This window comes from Pelophylax lessonae (genome assembly GCF_965119305.1).
Source record: "Pelophylax lessonae genome assembly, chromosome: 8".
In the NCBI taxonomy this organism is placed as follows: Eukaryota; Metazoa; Chordata; class Amphibia; order Anura; family Ranidae; genus Pelophylax; species Pelophylax lessonae.
Window position 1 is genome coordinate 10,152,507 of NC_138775.1, and position 22,260 is coordinate 10,174,766.

Consider the following 22,260-nt stretch of genomic DNA (forward strand, 5'->3'; position numbering starts at 1 on the left):
TAGGGCCTTGACAAGGGGTGGTCAGGAGAAGCGGCTACCCTGGGTGCACAGTTTTTTGCAGGGTTGGGAGCACCCTAACACTAAGGGAAAGGGGGGGTCAGTTCGGCATCTTTGCCCTGGGTGCTGGATGACCTTGTCCCGGCTCTGATCTGCAGCATTGCCAAATTTGCTCCACAAGCATAATCCCAGCACCACCTATTCCCCTAAATCCATTACACAGCACCATGGCCAGAACAGTGCCCCATCCCTTCATTGCTCTCAGCCCAAATGGTACTGTGCCTCATTACTCGCAAGGTGTTTGATGGACCCATTGGAGCAGTGGCGGCCGGTTTATAAGGGACGTAGGGCGCAACCCCCCTAGTTTGCATAATCCGCCCTCCCCAAGTTTGCAAAATCAAATATTAAAACAAATTATTTTTAGATCTGACAGGCCCATCTCAGCACAGTGAGTGGAAACTATCATCCGCCTGCTCAGCGGTGATCAGCAGGTCGAACCCCGCTGAGGAAAACAGAGTCCACCGGACAGAAAGCCCATGTGAAAGGACCCTAAGGCTAACTTGTTAATTATGCCCAGGCTGAATGTCCAGCAGCCTAATTAGGCACTCCTAAATAGGACAGGTGTGCACTGCAGAAAACTAAGCAAAAGGACAAAGACTCAATGCTATTCGTCACAACCTGCCTACAACTGGGCACCCCCTTTACAGACAACAGCCAGAGCAGTACTGTGCCCCTAGCACCTTCCACGCCTCTGCATCCATCATACAGGACAATACTTTGCCTATATAAGAACCCAGCAGTATAACCCTTGTATGAAAAATGACTGAGCTCACAGCGTTGCTTTCTCTACTTTACAGCCAAAGCACAGTATAGTAAAATGCCGAATACACCACCTTACTCCTTTATACCAATTACCATAAAAGGCACTTAATCTTTTCCATAAGCACTGTGAATAATAATACTAAGCCCATAAGATTAACAATCCTGCTGTCTAGCCATGCCTCAGAGGGGTCCACTGTCTACGGTACTGCTACACCACTGAATGCCATCCTTCAGAGTGGCACAGACCTCTGGTGCCACCCACAGCACAAAATCATCTCCACAACCTAACCTTCACCTTACCAGACACAAAATTCATAATATGACCCAATCACAGATAATTCATCTTCTGGATCACCTTAACCTTCTCCACCACCTCACCTTCATCACTGTCTCCATTCACATCTGCAGTTGACCTCCTGGCTCTCCTAAAGTGGAAGGTCTACCCGGACCGGATATTGGACATTCTCGGCCGCCTGCGTCATGTGAGCGGAGAGGAAATTGTGAAGGTAAGAATCTCTAAGAGCGAGAAAAGCCCAGGTTCTGTGGACATTTTCCAGTAGTACTGCCATTGGTGACTCTAGAGCCCCTGTGCAAGACCAGTTGTGGGCATTTTCCAGCCATAAAATGTACTACTGCCATTGGTGGACAAAGTTACCAAAGGGCCCCTGTGGAGGACCAGTTGTTGTGGGCATTTTCCAGCCAAAAAAATGTGTACTGTCACTGATGAACAAAGTCACCAAAGGACCCCTGTGCAAGACTAGATGTTGTGGGCATTTTATAGCCATAAAATGTAGTACTGCCATTGGTAGACAAAGTCACCAAAGGGCCCCTGTGGAAGACAAGATGTTGTGGGCATTTCCCAACCATAAAATGTAGTGCTGTCATTGGTGGACAAAGTCACCAAAGGGCCCTTCTGGAAGACCAGTTGTTGTGGGCATTTCCCAGCCATAAAGTGTAGTACTGCCATTGGTGGACAAAGTTACCAAAGGGCCCCTGTGGAAGACCAGTTATTGTGGGCATTTCCCAACCATAAAATGTAGTGCTTGCATTGGTGGACAAAGTCACCAAACGCCCCCCCTGTGGAAGACCAGTTGTGGGCATTTTCCAGCCATAAAGTGTACTGCTGTCATTGGTGGACAAAGTCACCAAAGGGCCCTCCTGGAAGACCAGTTGTTGTGGGCATTTCCCAGCCATAAAGTGTAGTGCTGTCATTGGTGGACAAAGTCACCCAAGGGCCCCTGTGGTAGACCAGTTGTTGTGGGCATTTTCCAGCCATAAAGTGTAGTGCTGTCATTGGTGGACATATTCACCAAAGGGCCCCTTTGGAGGACCAGTTGTTGTGGGCTTTTTCCAGCCATAAAATGTAGTGCTGTCATTGGTGGACAAAGTCACCAAAGGGCCCCTGTGGAAGACCAGTTGTTGTGGGCATTTTCGAGCCATAAAGTGTAGTGCGCCATTGGTGGACAAAGTTACCAAAGGGCCCCTGTGGAAGACCAGTTGTGGGCATTTTCCAGCCATAAAGTGTAGTACTGCCATTGGTGGACAAAGTCACCAAAGGGCCCCTGTGGAAGACAAGTTGTTGTGGGCATTTCCCAACCATAAAATGTAGTGCTTTCATTGGTGGACAAAGTCACCAAAGGGCCCTTCTGGAAGACCAGTTGTTGTGGGCATTTCCCAGCCACAAAGTGTACTCCTGTCATTGGTGAACAAAGTCACCAAAGGGCCCCTGTGGAAGACCAGTTGTTGTGGGCATTTCCCAGCAATAAAGTGTAGTGCTGTCATTGGTGGACAAAGTCACCAAAGGGCCCCCTGTGGAAGACTAGGTTCTTGTGGGCATTTTCCAGCCATTAAGTGTAGTGCTGTCATTGGTGGGCAGAGTCACCAATGGACCCCTTGTGCAAGACCAGTTGTTGGGCCATGCAGTGGGCCTACATTTTTAAAATAGCTTGTGTGATGGTGATGGAGTCACTTTGAGCCCAATTTGTCTTTGTATATTTTTCAGTTTTTTAAAAAAATCTATTTTCTACCTCTCAGTCAATTCCTCCTTCATCCAAGTTATCTGTTATATGATTACCCTTACAGTTCTTGATAAACGTTTGAGTTTCTTGTGATTTGGGAGGGAGAATTAGCACTAGGTGGCCAGTCAAATTTTTTGTTTTTCATCCCAGTTCCTGCAGGACATCTTGGACACGCTGTTTGTTATCCTAGATGACAACACGGAGAAGTATGGTCTGCTCGTCTTCCAGTCACTGGTAAGGCACCACTGCTCCTCTGAGAAGAATTATAAATGGTCTATATTTCATATCCTTCTATGGATAAAGAGGCTGATGGAGATAATTGAATGCAGAAACTACATTTTAGTACTACAAGATAACTTTCATTCAGCTGATTAAACTGACCGAATTTTCGCACAGTGGTGGGATGGCTTTCACTGCAGGACATTCTTTAACAATCTTGCAGGAAACCAGGACTACCCTCTAAGACAGTCTCTGTATTCATACTTACTATTCAAAAAAATGATAATGATATAGTGGTTTCCTCCTATGTCCTTATGTCTCTTGAGCAGGAAGTAAAGGGAAATCTCCCCAGTTGGACACAGATGGAAATAATAAAACTAACAGAGGATGTTACCTCAATGCCAGTCTTTCATGAACTGTGCATTTATTCTGCATTATGACATATACGCACAGTTCTAAACTTTCTACTACTTTGCAAATTAATTAATAATATTATGTCTTTTTAGCAAAGTACAGTGTTTGGTTCAACCACCTTTGTTATATAACTCATTTCTAACCTCCTTCGGCAGGTCTTCATCATCAACCTTTTGCGGGACAGTAAATACTACCATTTCCGCCCGGTGCTGGAAACCTACATCCAGAAACACTTTGCTGGTGCTTTGGCCTACAGGTGGGTGTAAAATTTTGGGAGACCATACCACAGAATTTAAATTTTAGATTGTACTGGGGAATGATAGAGGGATTGGGGTAATTTGAGATAATTTCAAGGGAAGAAGGGTCTTATAAGAACTGTGAGAAGATCTTCTGTTTGTGTCATAGGCTTGTCAATGTTCCTACTTCAGCTGGGGGCGGAGTTTGTGCTTGATGGGTCATCAGCTAACCCTAACCCTAATCTTATGTCAGTTGGGACTGGGTTTGGTGCTTGATGGGTCATCAGCTAACCCTAACCCTAATCTTATGTCAGGTGGGACTGGGTTTGGTGCTTGATGGGTCATCAGCTAACCCTAACCCTAATCTTATGTCAGTTGGGACTGGGTTTGGTGCTTTATGGGTCCTCAGCTAACCCTAACCCTAATCGAACGTCAGCTGCAAGGGCTGACTGGCAACTTTTGGCCGAGGGGGCAAGTACAAATTAGAGGCCCATCGTGCAGCGACTCAGCCCCCCTCCTGCTCTCCCTCTTCCTGCTTTCCTCCTGACCCCCATTCCAGGCTGAGGCTCCTCTCCAGGTACTCTCTACTCACCGGTCGAATCCGCTTTCCCGACTTGGTCATTAGAAGGTAGTTGGGGGGGGGGAGCTGGGACAGCTCGGTCAGGGCTGCCCTGGGGGAGGAGAGTCTCCAGTGAGGCAGGAAACCGGCCTCTGTTCAGACACAGTTTACACCATCCATGCTGGGGGGGGGGGAGGCCTGCACTCTGTCCTTGTCTTCATCCCGCACTCAGTAGGTCAGAAGTGGAGAAATTTTACTTCTCATCACCAGTAATCCTTTAGGCATGTCTGTGGCAGAGGTAGTGCAGCCTTTTAACGGGGCATCAGAGCAGCCCGGGGGGCAATTGCTCCCCTGGCCCAGTCCTTCCCTGGTCAGCTGGGACTGGGTTTGGTGCTGGATGGGTCATCAGCTAACCCTAATCCTACTTCACTAAGGACTGGGTTTGGTACTGGATGGGTCATCAGTTAACCCTAACCTTAATCCTACCCCAGCTGGGACTGGGTTTGGCACTGGAGGGGTGATCAGCTCACCCTAATCCTACGTCAGCTGGGACTGGGTTTGGTGCTGGATAGGTCATCAGCTAACCCTAATCGTACGTCACTAGGGACTGGGTTTGGTGCTGGATAGGTCATCAGCTTAAAATTTGAAGTAAAACGCAACACTTGCATTAAATCAGGTGATAAACCCCACATTCCCTCATCCCTAGCCATTGAGGTTGAGGAAATGCAATTTACATGAAAATATGGGACATCTTTACTAATAATTGTCATTTGGTAACCCCCCTCCTTCCAAAACTGGAAGAGACTGTCTGAGCCAGTAGGCCAGAGGGTTTTTCATGTGAAGGAGCCCATACACCAGTCAATATCCAGGCTAGGATATGGTTGTTATGTCTTATCACAATTCTCAGAAGAAAGTAAGCATGATATTTTTCATGTATCGGTCAGAAAATTTGCTAAGTAGTACGTTGTATGTCACCCCCCAGTAGTTGCACATGGTGACACAAACAGGCCTTTGCTCTTTTTCTTTCAGAGAACTGATTCGCTGCCTGAAGTGGTACATGGAGCGATCGGCTGATCTTGTGCGGCAGGACCACATCCAGGAAGCCATGAGGGTGAGCATTGTGGGAAAAGGGGAGATATGGGAGTGTGCCAGAGAGTTCCTCATTGTAGATATTGTTGCCGGGTGTTGTGTCTTTGAAGCAACTTTACATCAAACCTCCCCATCCCTAAACAGACCACATTTTAGCCAAGCAGTGACCACTTTCATGTCATAATCAGCTGACTATATCACATAAAATGTTGGCAACATTAAAATTTAAAAGCAAAATTCAGTTTTTATGTCACTAAAACATTGGAGTCAATAGGGAAGGCTAATTTAAGGTGGTTTATATTGGTTTGTATAGTTCAATGGATTTTAAATGGCTATTAAGGTTTTACGAAGGCTCCTTTCATTAGTTCATGATCCGTTCTTGTGGCAAAAAGTGGTCCCTCATTGGCTGGCCCCATGATGGTATGTATTGAGAAACAGAGGAACCCTAACCCTTTGTTCATCAACAAACCCATTGATCGCCATATCCGCTCTAACATGAAGATCACATGGCTTTGTTAGAAAACAATGTTGTCTTTTTGCAGGCTTTGGAAATCCTCTTCAAGTTCATTGTCCAGTCTCGCCTGCTCTTTGCAAGGTCCACCGGAGGCTTGGAGGAGGAGCAGTTCCGCTGTAGCATCCACGACCTCTTCCAGTCTATGCGTTTTGTGCTAAGCCTGGACACACGGAGCTCCGATACCCTCCTCTTCACACAGGTAAGGGCCACCACACTTTAGAAAATCAAGATAATGGCCACAGGAAGCCATTTGTTTCCAGGCAGATTAGTTCTGACTGGTTGCTATTGGACGATAACACAGTATTTGCCATTGAACCCTACCGAAACTGTAGAAGACTTGTGTTTAAATATTGCAAACCTTACAATAAAGCAGCGACATTGCCCTCTTATTTTTGTAGCTGAATGTTCTCTGATTATATCCTGCTTAACGATAATCTTTTTTGCTTCAACCACCCTTAATGTGATCTCGCCCCCCTCTCGTTCCCTCTGCTTCCCCTTCTACACCCTCTCTGCTCCTGATCCTCTCCGATAAATTTAAAGCAAGCCTCGTCTGGAGGAGAGGTGAGCGGCAAGGGGGAGTCAGACAATCAAAAGACTGGGGGCTCCACCAGCCCGTCAACAGTCTGCTTCGTAAGTAGAGCCCCCCCCCCCCCCCCCCGATATGCACTGTGCACCTTAGAGAATGCAATGCTCACCCAACCAACTCTGTTCTGCATTCCCCAATGAAACTTCCACTGGACAAAATGGGGGAGTGTGACAGACTTGTATTTACTTGTGTTGACCACCAAATCTGCACAATTTATGCTCATTTAATCCACCTTCTGATCAATGTATCCTGACCTCATCATCTGCACACCACTAAACCCATCATCACCCTCACTCCTTCGTCTGCATCTTCCTCCACCGTTCATCCACCTGTTCCCTATTGTCATCACGGCACTATGCATCATCTCAATGGACTAATATTTCATAATTCTTTAGAATGACCATCATTTACAATTAACATAGATTGAAAAGTTACTGAAGGATTCTGTGCTGGATAAGTTACATGTTGGCCAGGCAGGTCTCGGAGGTCCATATCTGGTGCAGAAGATCTACACGATCCTTCACTTGTGATTTGAGGTTGACGCTCCTCTACCTGTTTTATAATTTATGTCTGTCTGAAGGCGTGATTATGATGAAACGTCACAGATGGGCTTTCCAGGTTTTGGGAAAATGAAGGTAATACTCTAAGTTGTCAACAAGTGTCCCCTTTGGAAGATTTCACTATTCTTTCTTGTGCTGGTGGCAACTCAAAATGTTGGAATTTCCCATTACTTTTATCGCTAACAGGGACAAAGACAGCAATGAGAGCCTCAAAAAGACATAACCAAGAGGTGCTGTGTGTTCAAAACGTATTTGTTCAATAAAACGGAGAAAGCCTTATCCATCATTCAATGGGTTCACTGGTTCTGGTTAGGCTGCTCACATGGGGCAAGGTTCCCCTCTGTTGGGTACTCAGAATGTGACTCAAAGCATGAACACACAAGAGTGCCGGACCAAGTGGTAAAAGAGTCTTAGACTTTTATATTATGAGCACATAAAGTAGCCAACACACACACACAACTCTTCACAAGGGTTTTGGAATCGTTATCAGGGCTTAAGCGGATTCAGTAAGACTACTTACTAGGCAAATACTATATTATACAGGTGAAAGATTGCGGAAATCCCATCTTTATGAGCTTGTTAGAGACACTGTCCCAAAATCACAGCCATAGAGTTGCCTCCCCCCCCCCCCCCCCCCATGGCCAATAATACGGAGCCTTTCCCCATTGCCATTAATATAAAGTTGCCCCCCATGGCCACGTATCTTGAGTTCCCCACCCCTTTACCATTAATATGAAGTTTCCCACTGTTAGCTCATTCACGTCAAGAGGCAGGTACAAGATGATTTACGACCCTTCAGTCCTAACTCCCCTGTGTAGTGAATTTTCCGTCTCTGGCCAGGAGATGCAAACATATAGCACTTAAGCTTAATGCAGATACATCTGATTTATTCCATTTCGGCTCACATATTTATGGGAAATTTGAGAGGGAAAAACCAGTTCAAACTAGTGTACAATCCATGGGTCAGTTTAACAATAGAATATATCTACTTAAGACAATACATGAAAAGGCTTTTGTTTTCCCTATACATTGCTGTAAATGTGGGGTGTCGTGTGTCTGAAATTGCGTTTGTGGAAAAGCCGTTCCGTCTCTGCTCAACTGTCTGATGTGTTAATATGTAAGTAATTGTCAATGTGTTCAGGTGTTGTCTGTAATCCATATGCAAAAGTTAAGTGTCCAGGATGAATGAATGAAATGTGTTTAATATGTAAACACTTATCAATGTGTCTGTAATCTGTATGCGTAGCCTAACTGTTAAGTGTCCAGGATGAATGAGACTTGTTTAATATGTAATTGCAAGGGACCACATTCCATTGGAAAGTGGGCACTAGCTAAAATGAATTTTCTCTGGTATCATGAAATGTAATATTTCATTAAGGCACATTGATACACTCTTTCACCCACCCATTGCAAATAAAGTGGAGTCTCCCCCATTACCATTAATATGAAGTCCCCTCCCCCCATGGCCATCAATATAGAATCTCCCTATTCCCATTAATATGGAGTCTCCCCAATTACCATTAATATGCAGTTGTCCACCCATTGCCATTAATATGGAGTCTCCCCTATTGCCATGAATATGAAGTCGCCCCCCCAATGGCCATCCCCCAATGGCCATTAATAATGGACTTCTCCCCCCCACTATCATTGATATGAAGTTGCCCACCAATGGGCATTAATAAGGAGTCTCCCCCATTACCCTCTATATGAAGTTGCCCACCAGTGATCAATAATATAGAGTCCCCCCCCCCATACCTCCATTACCATTAATAAGGATTCTCCCACCCATTGCCAATAATATGGAGTCTCCCCCCATTACCAATAATATGAAGTTGAGCCCCCACCGCACCCCCCCCCATTAGCCAACAATATGGAGTCTCCCCATTAATTTTAATTTGAAGTTGCCCTCCCATTGCCATCAATATGGCGTCTCCCTTATTGCCATTAATATGAAGTTGCCCCCCTCCCCCCATGGCAATTAATATGGACTTCTCCACCCCACTACCAATATTATGAATTTGCCCACCAATGGCCATTAATATGGAGTCCCCATCTATTACCATTAATAAGAGGTCTCCCCCCCATGACCTTTTTAATATGAAGTTGCCCACCAATGGTCATTAATATGGAGTCCTCCCTCCATACCCCCATTACCATTAATAAGGAGTTGCCCACCCATTACCAATAATATGGAGTCTCCTACCATTACCATTATTATGAAGTTGCCCCCCGTGGCCATCAATATGGAGTTTCCCCACTACCATTAATATGGAGTTGCCCACCCATTGCCATTAATATGGACTTCCCCACCCTATTGCCATAATTATAAAGTTGCCCACCAGTGGCCATTAATATGGACTTCCCCACCCCTCTACCAATAATATGAAGGTGCCCACCAGTTGCTATTAATATGGAGATCCCCTCCATACCTCCATTACCATTAATAAGTACTTACCTACCCATTACCAACTTCATGTTACCATTAATATGAATTGTACCCCCTTAGGCCATCAGTTTGGAGTCTCCCCATTAACATTTATATGGAGTTGCCCACCCATTGCCATTAATATGGAGTTTTCCCCATTACCATCATTATGGAGTTTGAACCCCAGTGGGCATTAATATGGAGTCCCCATCTATTACCATTAATAGGGAGTCTCCCCTATTACCTTTAATATGAAGTTGCCCACCAATGGTCATTAATATGAAGTCCTACCTCCATACCCCCATTACCATTAATAAGGAGTTGCCCACCCATTGCCAATAATATGAAGTCTCCCCCCATTACCATTATTATGAAGTTGCCCCCTATGGCAATCAATATGGAGTTTCCCCATTACCATTAATATGGAGTTGCCCACCCATTGCCATTAATATGGACTTCCCCACCCTATTGCCATAATTATGAATTTGCCCACCAGTGGCCATTAATATGGACTTCCCCACCCCTCTACCAATAATATGAAGTTTCCCACCAGTTGCTGTTAATATGCAGATCCCCTCCATACCTCCATTACCATTAATAATGAGTTTTCCACCCATTATCAACTTCATGTTACCATTAATATCAAGTTGCCCCCCTCAAGGCCATCAATTTGGAGTCTCCCTATTACCATTTATATGGAGTTTCCCACCCATTGCCATTAATATGGAGTTTTCCCCATGACCATTATTATGGAGTTGCCTCCCCCCATGGCCATTAATATGGAGACTCCCTCATTGCCTTTAATATGACGTTATCCATATAGAGTTAAATATATTCCTGTCCTCTAAAAGCTGAGTCTGGATTGAGAAAGAAGGTTTCTGCATTTCAGCAAGTAGTAGGATGTATAAAACCCGGAGAAATCCATGACCTAATAAAATCCATAGAACATGAGCTGAAAGGATGGCGATGGGACATTTGCAGGCCTGGTGGCGGCGCGGCTCCTGGGATTCGGCCCTAATTGTCTGTAGTTTGCTATAAAATTGCTGTAGTGTAGATTCACTATTATCTGGTATTTTTAGCCTCGCAGTGACCTTTATAATCCTCGCAGTGACCTTGGCTGCCCCACAATCAATGTGCAGCAGAGACATTTTGTCTTGCTGAGTGCTATTTGTGCCAAAGATTTGCTTCCCATTAACTCGCAGCCAACACTAAATGGCCTTTTTCTGTCCATATTTACAAAGCACTGCACTTCTCCACAGGGGATTCGTTCTTTATGGACCCAAAGGTAAAATTCAATGACAAAATATAGAGAAATGCATTACCATGTGGAGAAAACTGCCGACGCTGGAGATCACGTAGATCACCTGACATCAACCAATAATGGAGAATACAAAAAAAAAAGTATAAGTGGTTTAAAATGGGATTTATTGATTAAAGGACCATAAACAAAAAATACAAAGCCGGTTTCTGTTGGAGTGTTTCAATAACTATCATGGAAGCCTGGGAATCAGAGATCAAAAATATATGAAAAGAGTGCTACTACATTACTACTACCTCCTTCATTTCATATTGTGGTATTCTATGATTCCCAGGCTTTCATGGTGAGATGAGGGAGGATATTGTCCAACGCACGGCTGATTTCCTGCTGCAGGGGAGATGCGTCAAATTCAATACACACAATATAGGCAACACATATCCATGGGAGAGCTCTGAACATTGTTTAAAAAAATATGTATACATACAAAAAGTGAGAGCACACATACACACAGGGAGAGCACACACACATACTAAGAGCACACATACACATAATGAGAACACAAAACAGCAAGAGCACACATACACATAGCAAGTGCAAACGCACAAAGGTAGAGTATAAATACGCACAGGGAAAGCACAAATACACATAGTGAGAGCACACATATGAACAGGGAGGGCACACATATGAACAGGGAGGGCACACATATGAACAGGGAGGGCACACATATGAACAGGGAGGGCACACATATGAACAGGGAGTGCACACATATGAACAGAGAGAGCACACATATGAACAGGGAGGGCACACATATGAACAGAGAGAGCACACATATGAACAGGGAGGGCACACATATGAACAGAGAGAGCACACATATGAACAGGGAGGGCACACATATGAACAGGGAGGGCACACATATGAACAGAGAGAGCACACATATGAACAGGGAGGGCACACATATGAACAGAGAGAGCACACATATGAACAGGGAGGGCACACATATGAACAGGGAGGGCACACATATGAACAGGGAGTGCACACATATGAACAGAGAGAGCACACATATGAACAGAGAGATCACACATGTGAACAGGGAGAGCACACATGTGAAAAGGGAGAGCACACATGTGAACAGGGAGGGCACACATGTGAACAGGGAGGGCACACATATGAACAGGGAGGGCACACATATGAACAGGGAGAGCACACATATGAACAGGGAGGGCACACATATGAACAGGGAGAGCACAAATGTGAACAGAGAGAGCACACATATGAACAGGGAGAGCACACATATGAACAGGGAGGGCACACATATTAACAGGGAGAGCACACATATGAACAGGGAGAGCACACATATGTACAGGGAGAGCACACATATGAACAGGGAGGTCACACATATGAACAGGGAGAGCACACATATGAAAAGGGAGAGCACACATATGAACAGGGAGAGCACACATGTGAACAGGGAGAGCACACATATGAATAGGGAGAGCACACATATGAACAGGGAGAGCACACATATGTACAGAGAGGTCACACATATGAACAGGGAGAGCACACATATGAAAAGGGAGAGCACACATGTGAACAGGGAGAGCACACATATGAATAGGGAGAGCACACATATGAATAGGGAGAGCACACATATGAACAGGGAGAGCACACATGTGAACAGGGAGAGCACACATGTGAACAGGGAGGGCACACATGTGAACAGGGAGAGCACACATGTGAACAGGGAGAGCACACATATGAACAGGGAGGGCACGCAAATGAACAGGGAGAGCACACATATGAACAGGGAGGGCACACATATGAACAGGGAGAGCACACATATGAACAGGGAGGGCACACATATGAACAGGGAGAGCACACATATGAATAGGGAGAGCACACATATGAATAGGGAGAGCACACATATGAACAGGGAGAGCACACATGTGAACAGGGAGAGCACACATGTGAACAGGGAGGGCACACATGTGAACAGGGAGAGCACACATGTGAACAGGGAGAGCACACATATGAACAGGGAGGGCACGCAAATGAACAGGGAGAGCACACATATGAACAGGGAGAGCACACATATGAACAGGGAGAGCACACATATGAACAGGGAGGGCACACAAATGAACAGGGAGAGCACACATATGAACAGGGAGGGCACACATATGAACAGGGAGGGCACACATATGAACAGGGAGAGCACACATATGAACAGGGAGGGCACACATATGAACAGGGATCATAAACTATAGCTAAAAAAGTAAAAAAATCTTGAATTTTGAGTATTGAGTACTATATTGTCCCTTTAGATTGTGAATGTGTTGGAGGGTTGCAGGGAAGGAGTGAGGGACCCCCATATCTGTTATAGAGGAATTTAGGTGGTGAGTTTGCATTAACTAACTTTGGCTTGGGTTCTTCCATAATACAGTTTTGACTATGCACTACAAGTCTAAGCATGCCTTACCAGCTTCCAACCAAGCGTGGTGTTTTATGGGCCACATGCCATTCTCTCATTCTTTCTATCTGCCCCTCAATGAATAAGGATTTCAACTGAAGGAAGCCCCTGGCAGTGACGTAGAACAATCAGTAAAAGTCCTCTTCGATAACTTTGAATCCTACACCTTTTATCATCTCATCTGCTCAGTGACTTTGCCTAGGCTGAGATGCAGTCTGCTGCAAGCAGGAGGAAGCATTTCCTCAGTCTCCCCATCCCACTGATCAGACAGCAACTCTGTACAATTTTAGTAGGCAGAAGGAAGCATTTCCCCCGTCTCCCATCCGCCCAGTGGTCAGATGGCAACATTGCAACTTTGTAGGAAGTCACAAGGTGATAGTCTGCAGCAGGGTCTGACCTGCAGGGGGGGACTGGGCCAGGGGGCAGGGGGGCAATTGCCCCCCAGGCTGCTCTGATGCCCCGTTAAAAGACTGCACTGCTTCTGCCACAGACATGCCTAAAGGATTTCTGGTGAAGAGAAGTAAAAAGTCCCCACCACTGACCTACTGAGTGCGGGATAAAGACAAGGAGAGTGCAGACCCCCCCCCCAGCAAGGATGTTGTAAACTGTGTCTGAGCAGAGGCCGGTTCCATGCCCCACTGGGGACTCCCCATCCCCCAAGCAGCCCCGACCAAGCTGTCCCAGCTCCCCCCCCCTAACTACCCTCTAATGGCCAGGTCGGGAATCCGGATTCGCCCGGTGAGTAGAGAGTACCTGGAGAGGAGCTTCAGCCTGGAATGGGGGTCAGGAGGAGGATGGGAAGGGGGAGAGTGGGAGGGTGGCCGAGTTTGTGCACGATGGGCCTCTGGTTTATACTTGCCCCCTGGGCCGAATGTTGACCTGTGTCAGGCATTTGTGAACAACTGAACAAGCCCCAGGATTAATGTGTCATTCCTAAACCGGCATCTGAATCCAGGACGTAGATGGTGACCCTGGATGATGCCTGAAAAAAGAAGGCGCTGTCCTTCTGGAGAGAAAAGAAGAGGGCGCTGTGATTTCTGTGAGAGATAATAAATGCATGTAAGTGTTAAATTACTAAGCATACATAGGTAGGTAGGTGTGGCCCTCAGCAGACATAATGTGGTCCCTAAAGATTTATTCCTCTCAATTTGGCATGGCCTGCTATTTAAATGGAAGGCTGTATTCAGATTTGTGATTTTGCCGATGAGGGTTGTGCACTGTACGTGCGTCATTCTGTGCGTTCTGTGTTTATTATGTTGTGTGGTCCCCGACGTCCGTCCATGACACTCTGCTCCTCCTTGCAGGCTGCCCTGCTCAGCTCCTTTCCCGCCATCTTCGAGGAGTTGCTGCCCATGTTCTCGGTGACGGAGGTTGCGGAGTTCGTTCGCGGAACGCTCAGCAGTCTCCCGAGCACGCTGCATCTCGGGCAGTCCATGGACGTGGTCAAGCTGCAGTCTATCGGCCGGACTGTCGACTGTCGCCTCTTCTCCTTCCCAGGTGAGGAACCCAAAAAAAAAACATTTGTTGAATAATTTAGGTTAGGTTCACACCAGTGTTTTATTTTGGCAGCAAATTTCGATTTAGTTTTAGTCTTATGCCCCGTACACACGTGCAGATTATCTGCAGACTTTTGTCTGTAGACTTACCAAAACCATATAATATGAGGTCAAACCTAAACACTTTCAATTTGTATGCAATCCGGCAGGCCCTTGCACTACATAGAAAAGGTAAGTCTGCAGACAAAAGTCTGCAGATAATCTGCACGTGTGTATGGGGCATTAGTCTTTTGACTAAAATGCCATTTTAGTTTTAGCCCCATTTTTAGTCATCTGTAGCTGTTTTAGTCGACTAAATCCGCAGCGCATTTTAGTCAACTAAAATCGAATGGGTTTAGTTAAATTGTAATGCATTATTTAAGCATTTCTCTGGAATTTCCAAACGAATTCTATACTCCTGGAGTAAAAAAAAATCCAATATGTTATCATTTATGGTGTTAAGGTTTGAACAAACTCACAGATACCGATTTAGCCTCTCTGGATGGTCCGCGGAGACCATGCACAGTGCTCTGGGTGGTGATCTGAGAGGCTTGTAATGCACAGTGCTCTGGGTGGTGATCTGAGAGGCTTGTAATGCACAGTGCTCTGGGTGGTGATCTGAGAGGCTTGTAATGCACAGTGCTCTGGATGGTGATGTGAGAGGCCTGTAATGCACAGTGCTCTGGATGGTGATGTGAGAGGCCTTTAATGCACAGTGCTCTGGGTGGTGATCTGAGAGGCCTGTAATGCACAGTGCTCTGGGTGGTGATCTGAGAGACCTGTAATGCACAGTGCTCTGGGTGGGGCTCTGAGAGGCCTGTAATCAGAGATGTATAGTAACTAAGTAGAACTACTTCACTACTGTACTTAAAGCGGAGTTCCACCCAAAAGTGGAACTTCCGCTTTAGGGAGTCCTGACCCCCCGACATGCCACATTTGGCATGTCATTTTTTGGGGGGGGGAGCGGGTACCTAGTTTTGACAGGTACCCGCTCCCACTTCTGCTCGGAGCGCCGCGGCGCCCTGAGCGGAAGTTCTCCTCTCCCCCTCCCTCCCTGCAATCTTCTGGGACACGTCAGAGGTCCCAGAAGATTGCCGGCCAATCACGGCGCGCAGCGCGACTCGCGCATGCGCAGTGGGTACCCGGCTGTGAAGCCGCAAACTGTAACAGCCGGGTGCCCACAGCAGTGATGCCGGCGCCGAGGGAGAGGATCGAGGCTTCCGGCGGCCGCATCGCTGGACCGTTGGACAGGTGAGTAAATGGCTGGAACTCCGCTTTAAGTACTGAAAGGCGGTATCTGTACTTTCCTAGAGTAGAATTTTTTTCTCCTACTTCCACTTTTACTTCGCTACATTTTTTCGATGATTTCAATACTTCTACTCCAATATCTTTTTTTTTGTGCTGCATAGTCACTCGTTACAATTATAAAAATTACCACTGCCAGAACAGTAGATGGCAGGTTTCATGAAGCTCAAAACATGTGTATTATCAGCGCATACGAAAATAAATGCTACTGTATGTATAAATAAAAGCTGCATTTGAAATAATAAAAAACAATATGATGTTCAAACTTTTGACTTCTTTCTTTAATAACTACATAGCACAGTACTTGTACTTTTACTTTCAGTACTTGAGTAGCAAAATTTTTTAAAAAAATACTTGCAATACTTAAGTAAAAAAAATGTTGAATACTTTAGTACTTCTACTCAAGTCACTTTTTGATCGAGCACTTGTACTTTTACTCAAGTATGGGTTTCGAGTACTTTATACAACTCTGCCTGTAATGCACAGTGCTCTGGATGGGGCTTTGAGAGACCTGTAATGCACAGTGCTCTGGATGGTGATCTGAGAGGCCTGTAATGCACAGTGCTCTGGATGGGGCTTTGAGAGACCTGTAATGCACAGTGCTCTGGATGGTGATCTGAGAGGCCTGTAATGCACAGTGCTCTGGATGGTGATCTGAGAGGCCTGTAATGCACAGTGCTCTGGATGGGGCTTTGAGAGACCTGTAATGCACAGTGCTCTGGATGGTAGTCTGAGAGGCCTATAACATACTTGCCAACTGTCCCTTTTTTCCTGGGACAGTCCCTGCAAATAGGAGCCTGTCCCGGGTAATTTATATTGTACCTGGAAGCGCCTGTTAATCGGGCTGCCCATAAATGTTACTCAGAAGTAGTGCAGCTGAATGGGAGAATTATTCCAACTCTGCTACTGTGGCCTTAAATTTGAAATTCCCTTTTTAATTTCCTGTTATTCTCTCTATATTGGAGTAGACTCTATAATCTGATAAATAGGCGAGATTAATTATGCAGAGTGGGTGGAGCTTCAGAGAAGTGGGTGTGGTAATTGATAGCTGTGCTGCAAAGTGTCCCTGGAATTTTTTTTAAAATGTTGGCAACTATGCTATAATGATGTGTTCTGGATGGTGATCTAAGGAGGCCTGTAATGCACAGTGCTCTGGATGGTGGTCTGAGGGGAGGCTTGTACTGTACAGTGCTTTGGATGGTGGTCTAAGAGGCCTGTAATGTACAGTGCCTTGAATGGTTGTCTGAGAGGCCTGTAATGCTGCACAGTGCTCTGGATGGTGATCTGAGAGGCCTGTAATGCACAGTGCTCTGGATGGTGATCTGAGAGGCCTGTAATGCACAGTGCTTTGGATGGTGATCTGAGAGGCCTGTAATGCACAGGGCTTTGGATGGTGATCTGAGAGGCCTGTAATGCACAGTGCTCTGGATGGTGATCTGAGAGGCCTGTAATGCACAGTGCTTTGGGTGGTGGCCTGAGAGGCTTGTAATGCACAGTGCTCTGGATGGTTATCTGAGAGGCCTGTAATGCACAGTGCTCTGGATGGTGATCTGAGAGGCCTGTAATGTACAGTGCTTTGGATGGTGATCTGAGAGGCCTGTAATGCACAGTGCTCTGGATGGTGATGTGAGAGGCCTGTAATGCACAGTGCTCTGGATGGTGATGTGAGAGGCCTGTAATGCACAGTGCTTTGGATGGTGATCTGAGAGGCCTGTAATGCACAGTGCTCTGGATGGTGATGTGAGAGGCCTGTAATGCACAGTGCTCTGGATGGTGGTCTGAGAGGCCTGTAATGCACAGTGCTCTGGGTGGTGATCTGAGAGGCCTGTAATGCACAGTGCTCTGGATGGTGGTCTGAGAGGCCTGTAATGCACAGTGCTCTGGATGGTGATTTGAGAAGCCTATAATGCAGAGAGTGATCTGAAGGGAGGCCTGTAATGGGCTCTGCTCTGAATGGTTGTTGGTTGAGACTCTCGTCTAGAGGCCTGAAATGCACAGTGCTGCTCTAGACGGTCGTTTGAGGAAGCCTGTAATGCTGCACAGTGCTCTGGATGCTCCTGAGTCGGTACTGTCCTAGGGAGACCTGTAATGCACAGTGCTGCTCTAGACGGTCGTTTGAGGAAGCCTGTAATGCTGCACAGTGCTCTGGATGCTCCTGAGTCGGTACTGTCCTAGGGAGACCTGTAATACACAGTGCTGCTCTGGACCGTCATTTGAGGAGGCCTGTGATGCTGCACAGTGCTAACTGCTAAGCATGGAGCTCCGCAGAACCTGGAAGTTCACGAGGGTAAATGCCCCTCCCTCAGAGGAATCGATTTTCGTCATAGTTTTCCTCAATAGACGAAAACGTGGGGTACTTTTCCTTTCATTTTCGTCACTGTATAAAGGACGCTGACAAAATTTTTACGAAAATGTTTTTGATGACGAAACTAAAGATGGTTCACACCTTTGCGTGCCCCAAATGATGCGCTTCCCCGACACACACAGACCGGCACAGCCCTTTAGCAGATGGGCTGTTAATTGTCCATGGCACCCACAGGTATCTGCTAAAGCGTGTCTTTTTGGTTGGGTAGGGCACACTTTTTGAAAAGGGTCAGGACTTTTCCACATTTCTGGTGCGTAGGGGCAGCCCATTAAAATAAATGGGCTGTCCTACACGTGACGTGCACATGCGCGCGCACGGTTGCACCTGTAGGTATGAAGTGAACCTAGCCCTTGGGGGAAATATTGCAACAAAAATCCAAAAAATATAAGTGTTTACAGGTTACTTGTGATAAGGAATTCAACCTGTGCTCACAGTGAAGGTTACAAAGTAAATTTTTAAAATTGGATTTAACCAGGGGGGCGTAGCTACAAGGGTCGCAATTGCAACCAGGCTCCATGCTCCAGGGGACCTGTGCAGCCTCCCTGTAGGAGGAGTGGCAGGGGTGGTGGCATATAGAGGAACTCCTCCATTTTCTTCTTGCAGCCACTGAATGCCTGCTTCTCCTCTTCTCCCTAACCACAGGCATTCAGCAACTGCAGGAGGATGATAGGTGGGTTGGTTCCTCAATATTCCTCCACCACTCCTATCCAGCTTCCTACTGCTGTCCCCTGTGCTTTCTCACGGCCCCCTGTGATCTCTCCGAGCCCCTGTGCTCTCCCGGGGACCCTGTGCTCTCTCCACCCCCCCCCCCCCCTTCATCTCCTGCAGCTCTGCTGATTCCCCCCCCCCCCCCATGATCTCTCCGAGCCCCTGTGCTCTCTCGGGGGGGACCCTGTGCTCTCTCCACCCCCCCCCCTTCATCTCCTGCAGCTCTGCTGATTCCCCCCCCCCCCATGATCTCTCCGAGCCCCTGTGCTCTCTTGGGGGGGACCCTGTGATCTCTCCGAGCCCCTGTGCTCTCCCGAGGACCCTGTGCTCTCTCCACCCCCCCCCCTTCATCTCCTGCAGCTCTGCTGATTCCCCCCCACCCCCCATGATCTCTCCGAGCCCCTGTGCTCTCTCGGGGGGGACCCTGTGCTCTCTCCATCGCCCCCCCCCCTCATCTCCTGCAGCTCTGCTGAGTCCCCCCCCCCCCCCCGTGATCTCTCCGAGCCCCTGTGCTCTCTCGGGGACCCTGTGCTCTCTCCTGCCCCCCTCACCCCCTGCAGCTCTGCTGAGTTCCCCTCTCCCCTCCCCCGCCGGCTGCTGCGGGATGGAGAGCAGGGAAGGGACCAGTAAATGTAATTCACCGGCGTTCTTCCTTGTCTGAATGAATAGGGTCAGTGGTTCCTACTGAAACTGTGTTTACTATGCTTCAGTTTGTGACCCTGCCGGCTGCTGCGGGATGGAGGGCAGGAAAGGGACAGTAAATGTAATTTACCAGGGTTCTTCCTTGTCTGAATGAATACGGTCAGTGATCCCTACTGAAACTGTGTTTACTATGCTTCAGTTTGTGACCCCGTCGGCTGCTGCGGGATGGAGGGTGGGAAAGGGACAAGTAAATGTAATTTACTGGGGTTCTTCCTTGTCTGAATGAATAGGGTCAGTGATCCCTACTGAAACTGTGTTTACTATGCTTCAGTTTGTGAATGAACACTTACTATGCTTCAGTTTGTGAATGAACACTTACTATGCTTCAGTTTGTGAATGAACACTTACTATGCTTCAGTTTGTGAACGAACAGGAAGCCTCTGTACAGAGCTATTCCTGTCCATCTAATAAAAAAAGTAAAAAGAAAAAAATAAATAAAATAAAAAACATAAAAACCTACTGACACCAATGGCAGAACTACCAGAATTTCTCTGTAATACTGATGCATGCTGGGAAAACCCAAATCTAATTTGAATGTTTCAATGTCTCCTCCCCCCAGAGGCGCGCCGGATTCTGCTGCCCGTGGTGCTGCATCACATCCACCTTCACCTGCGCCAACAGAAGGAGTTGCTGGTCTGTTCCGGAATTCTCAGCAGCATCTTCTCCATCATTAAGAGCAGCTCAGCGGTAAGAACGGGCTCAGCCTATCACAGTGATTCCCTTTCCTCACCCCCAGAAATGACGCTTTTTTTTATAAAAAGTGAACTTTAGTATCTTATAAAAACTATTATTTATTTAAAAAAAAAAAATGTATAGACATTCAGTTAAACTGCATTTACATTTGATCTGTCTGAATTGTTTAAAAATGAACCAAGTTGGTTACATTTATATGCTAATTCCCTCTAGCGTTCTCTAAAACTGTTACATCGTATCCCTTGTTAGGCATATATATTAACTATGCTCCTCAGCTCCATCTAGTGGTCATAATGTGTAATTTCACCACTGCCCATAATAAACGAACATTCGTTCAGCATAGATAATGGCCTAAAGAAGATTTGTTTAGAGCAGGCATGTCCAACCTGCAGCCCGGGGGCCGCATGCAGTCCAGAGCTGCAGGCAATGCGGCCCACTGCCCCCTGACAATTTTTTTTTTTAAAGGGAAGAAGGAAGTCGGGTCAGGTCGGGGGCACGGCCACAGCGGCTTCCAATTAACTGTAGACAGAGGCTGCCTCGGAAGGGATCATCCTCTAGTTGTGTTAAATTAGTGCTGGGGGGGGGCGGCAGTGTGGGAAGGGCGCAGCTGCGTTTTATTACTTATATACCTTAACTATAGTATTTATTTTATATGCGGCCCGAGAAAATTTATCTACACTCAATGCATACATTCACCCTCCTCCCAGTACTAATCTGCCCCCTGCTGAAATACCCCCCCCCCCCAAACAAATCTTTGACCCCCCCCCCCCCCCCAGCTCAAATCCTCTCTCTTGTCATATGCCCCCAGCACAAAAAAAATAACCCCCTCCCCCTCCTAGCACAAATATTCTACCCCTCAAGTTTCCCCTTCAAGCAAAAATCCTCTCCTCCTTCCAGCACAAATTCCCTCTCCCCCAAAAATATTTCCCCCTCTACCATATTACTTTTATAGCACAAATCTCTCCCCCCCTCCCCCCATTAATCACCACTCCTAGCACACCTCCCCAAATTTGCCCTCCTAGAACAATATATTTTCCCTCCACCATATTACTTTAATAGCACAAATCCCCTTCCCCATCCCCCTCCCAAATCAAATCCCCCCCCCCCCCCATTAATCACCACTCCTAGCACACCTACCCGAATTTGCCCTCCTAGAACAATATATTTCCCCTCTACCATATTACTTTTATAGCACAAATATACCCCCCCCCCCCCAATCACCACCAAATTTGCCCTCCTAGAACAATATATTTCCCCTCTACCATAATACTTTTATAGAACAAATCCCTATCACCCTCCCAACACAAATCCCCCCCCCCCCCCCCTTAATCACCACTCCTAGCACACCTACCCAAATTTGCCCTCCTAGAACAATATATTTTCCCTCCACCATATTACTTTAATAGCACAAATCCCCTTCCCCATCCCCCTCCCAAATCAAATCCCCCCCCCCCCCCCCATTAATCACCACTCCTAGCACACCTACCCGAATTTGCCCTCCTAGAACAATATATTTCCCCTCTACCATATTACTTTTATAGCACAAATATCCCCCCCCCCCCCCCCAATCACCACCAAATTTGCCCTCCTAGAACAATATATTTCCCCTTTACCATAATACTTTTATAGAACAAATCCCTATCACCCTCCCAACACAAATCCCCCCCCCCCTTAATAACCACGTCTAGCACACCTCCCCAAATTTGCCCTCCTAGAACAATATATTTCCCCTCTACCATATTACTTTTATAGCACAAATCCCCTTCCCCATCCCCCTCCCAAATCAAATCC

At 46.6% G+C, this 22,260-nt stretch overlaps 1 protein-coding gene across 2 annotated transcripts in view; it reads left to right on the top strand.

Annotated features, from left to right (window-relative positions):
* DOCK3 (dedicator of cytokinesis 3) overlaps positions 1–22,260 on the top strand; it is a 276,655-nt gene that overhangs the window by 181,132 nt on the left and 73,263 nt on the right. For both annotated transcript variants that reach the window (XM_082265832.1, XM_082265833.1), the window contains exons 19-25: positions 1,228–1,325; positions 2,988–3,071; positions 3,626–3,726; positions 5,295–5,376; positions 5,897–6,067; positions 14,466–14,658; positions 20,336–20,463. In XM_082265832.1, the coding sequence (XP_082121958.1) occupies positions 1,228–1,325; positions 2,988–3,071; positions 3,626–3,726; positions 5,295–5,376; positions 5,897–6,067; positions 14,466–14,658; positions 20,336–20,463 (857 nt within the window). The remainder of the gene's footprint in view (positions 1–1,227; positions 1,326–2,987; positions 3,072–3,625; positions 3,727–5,294; positions 5,377–5,896; positions 6,068–14,465; positions 14,659–20,335; positions 20,464–22,260) is intronic.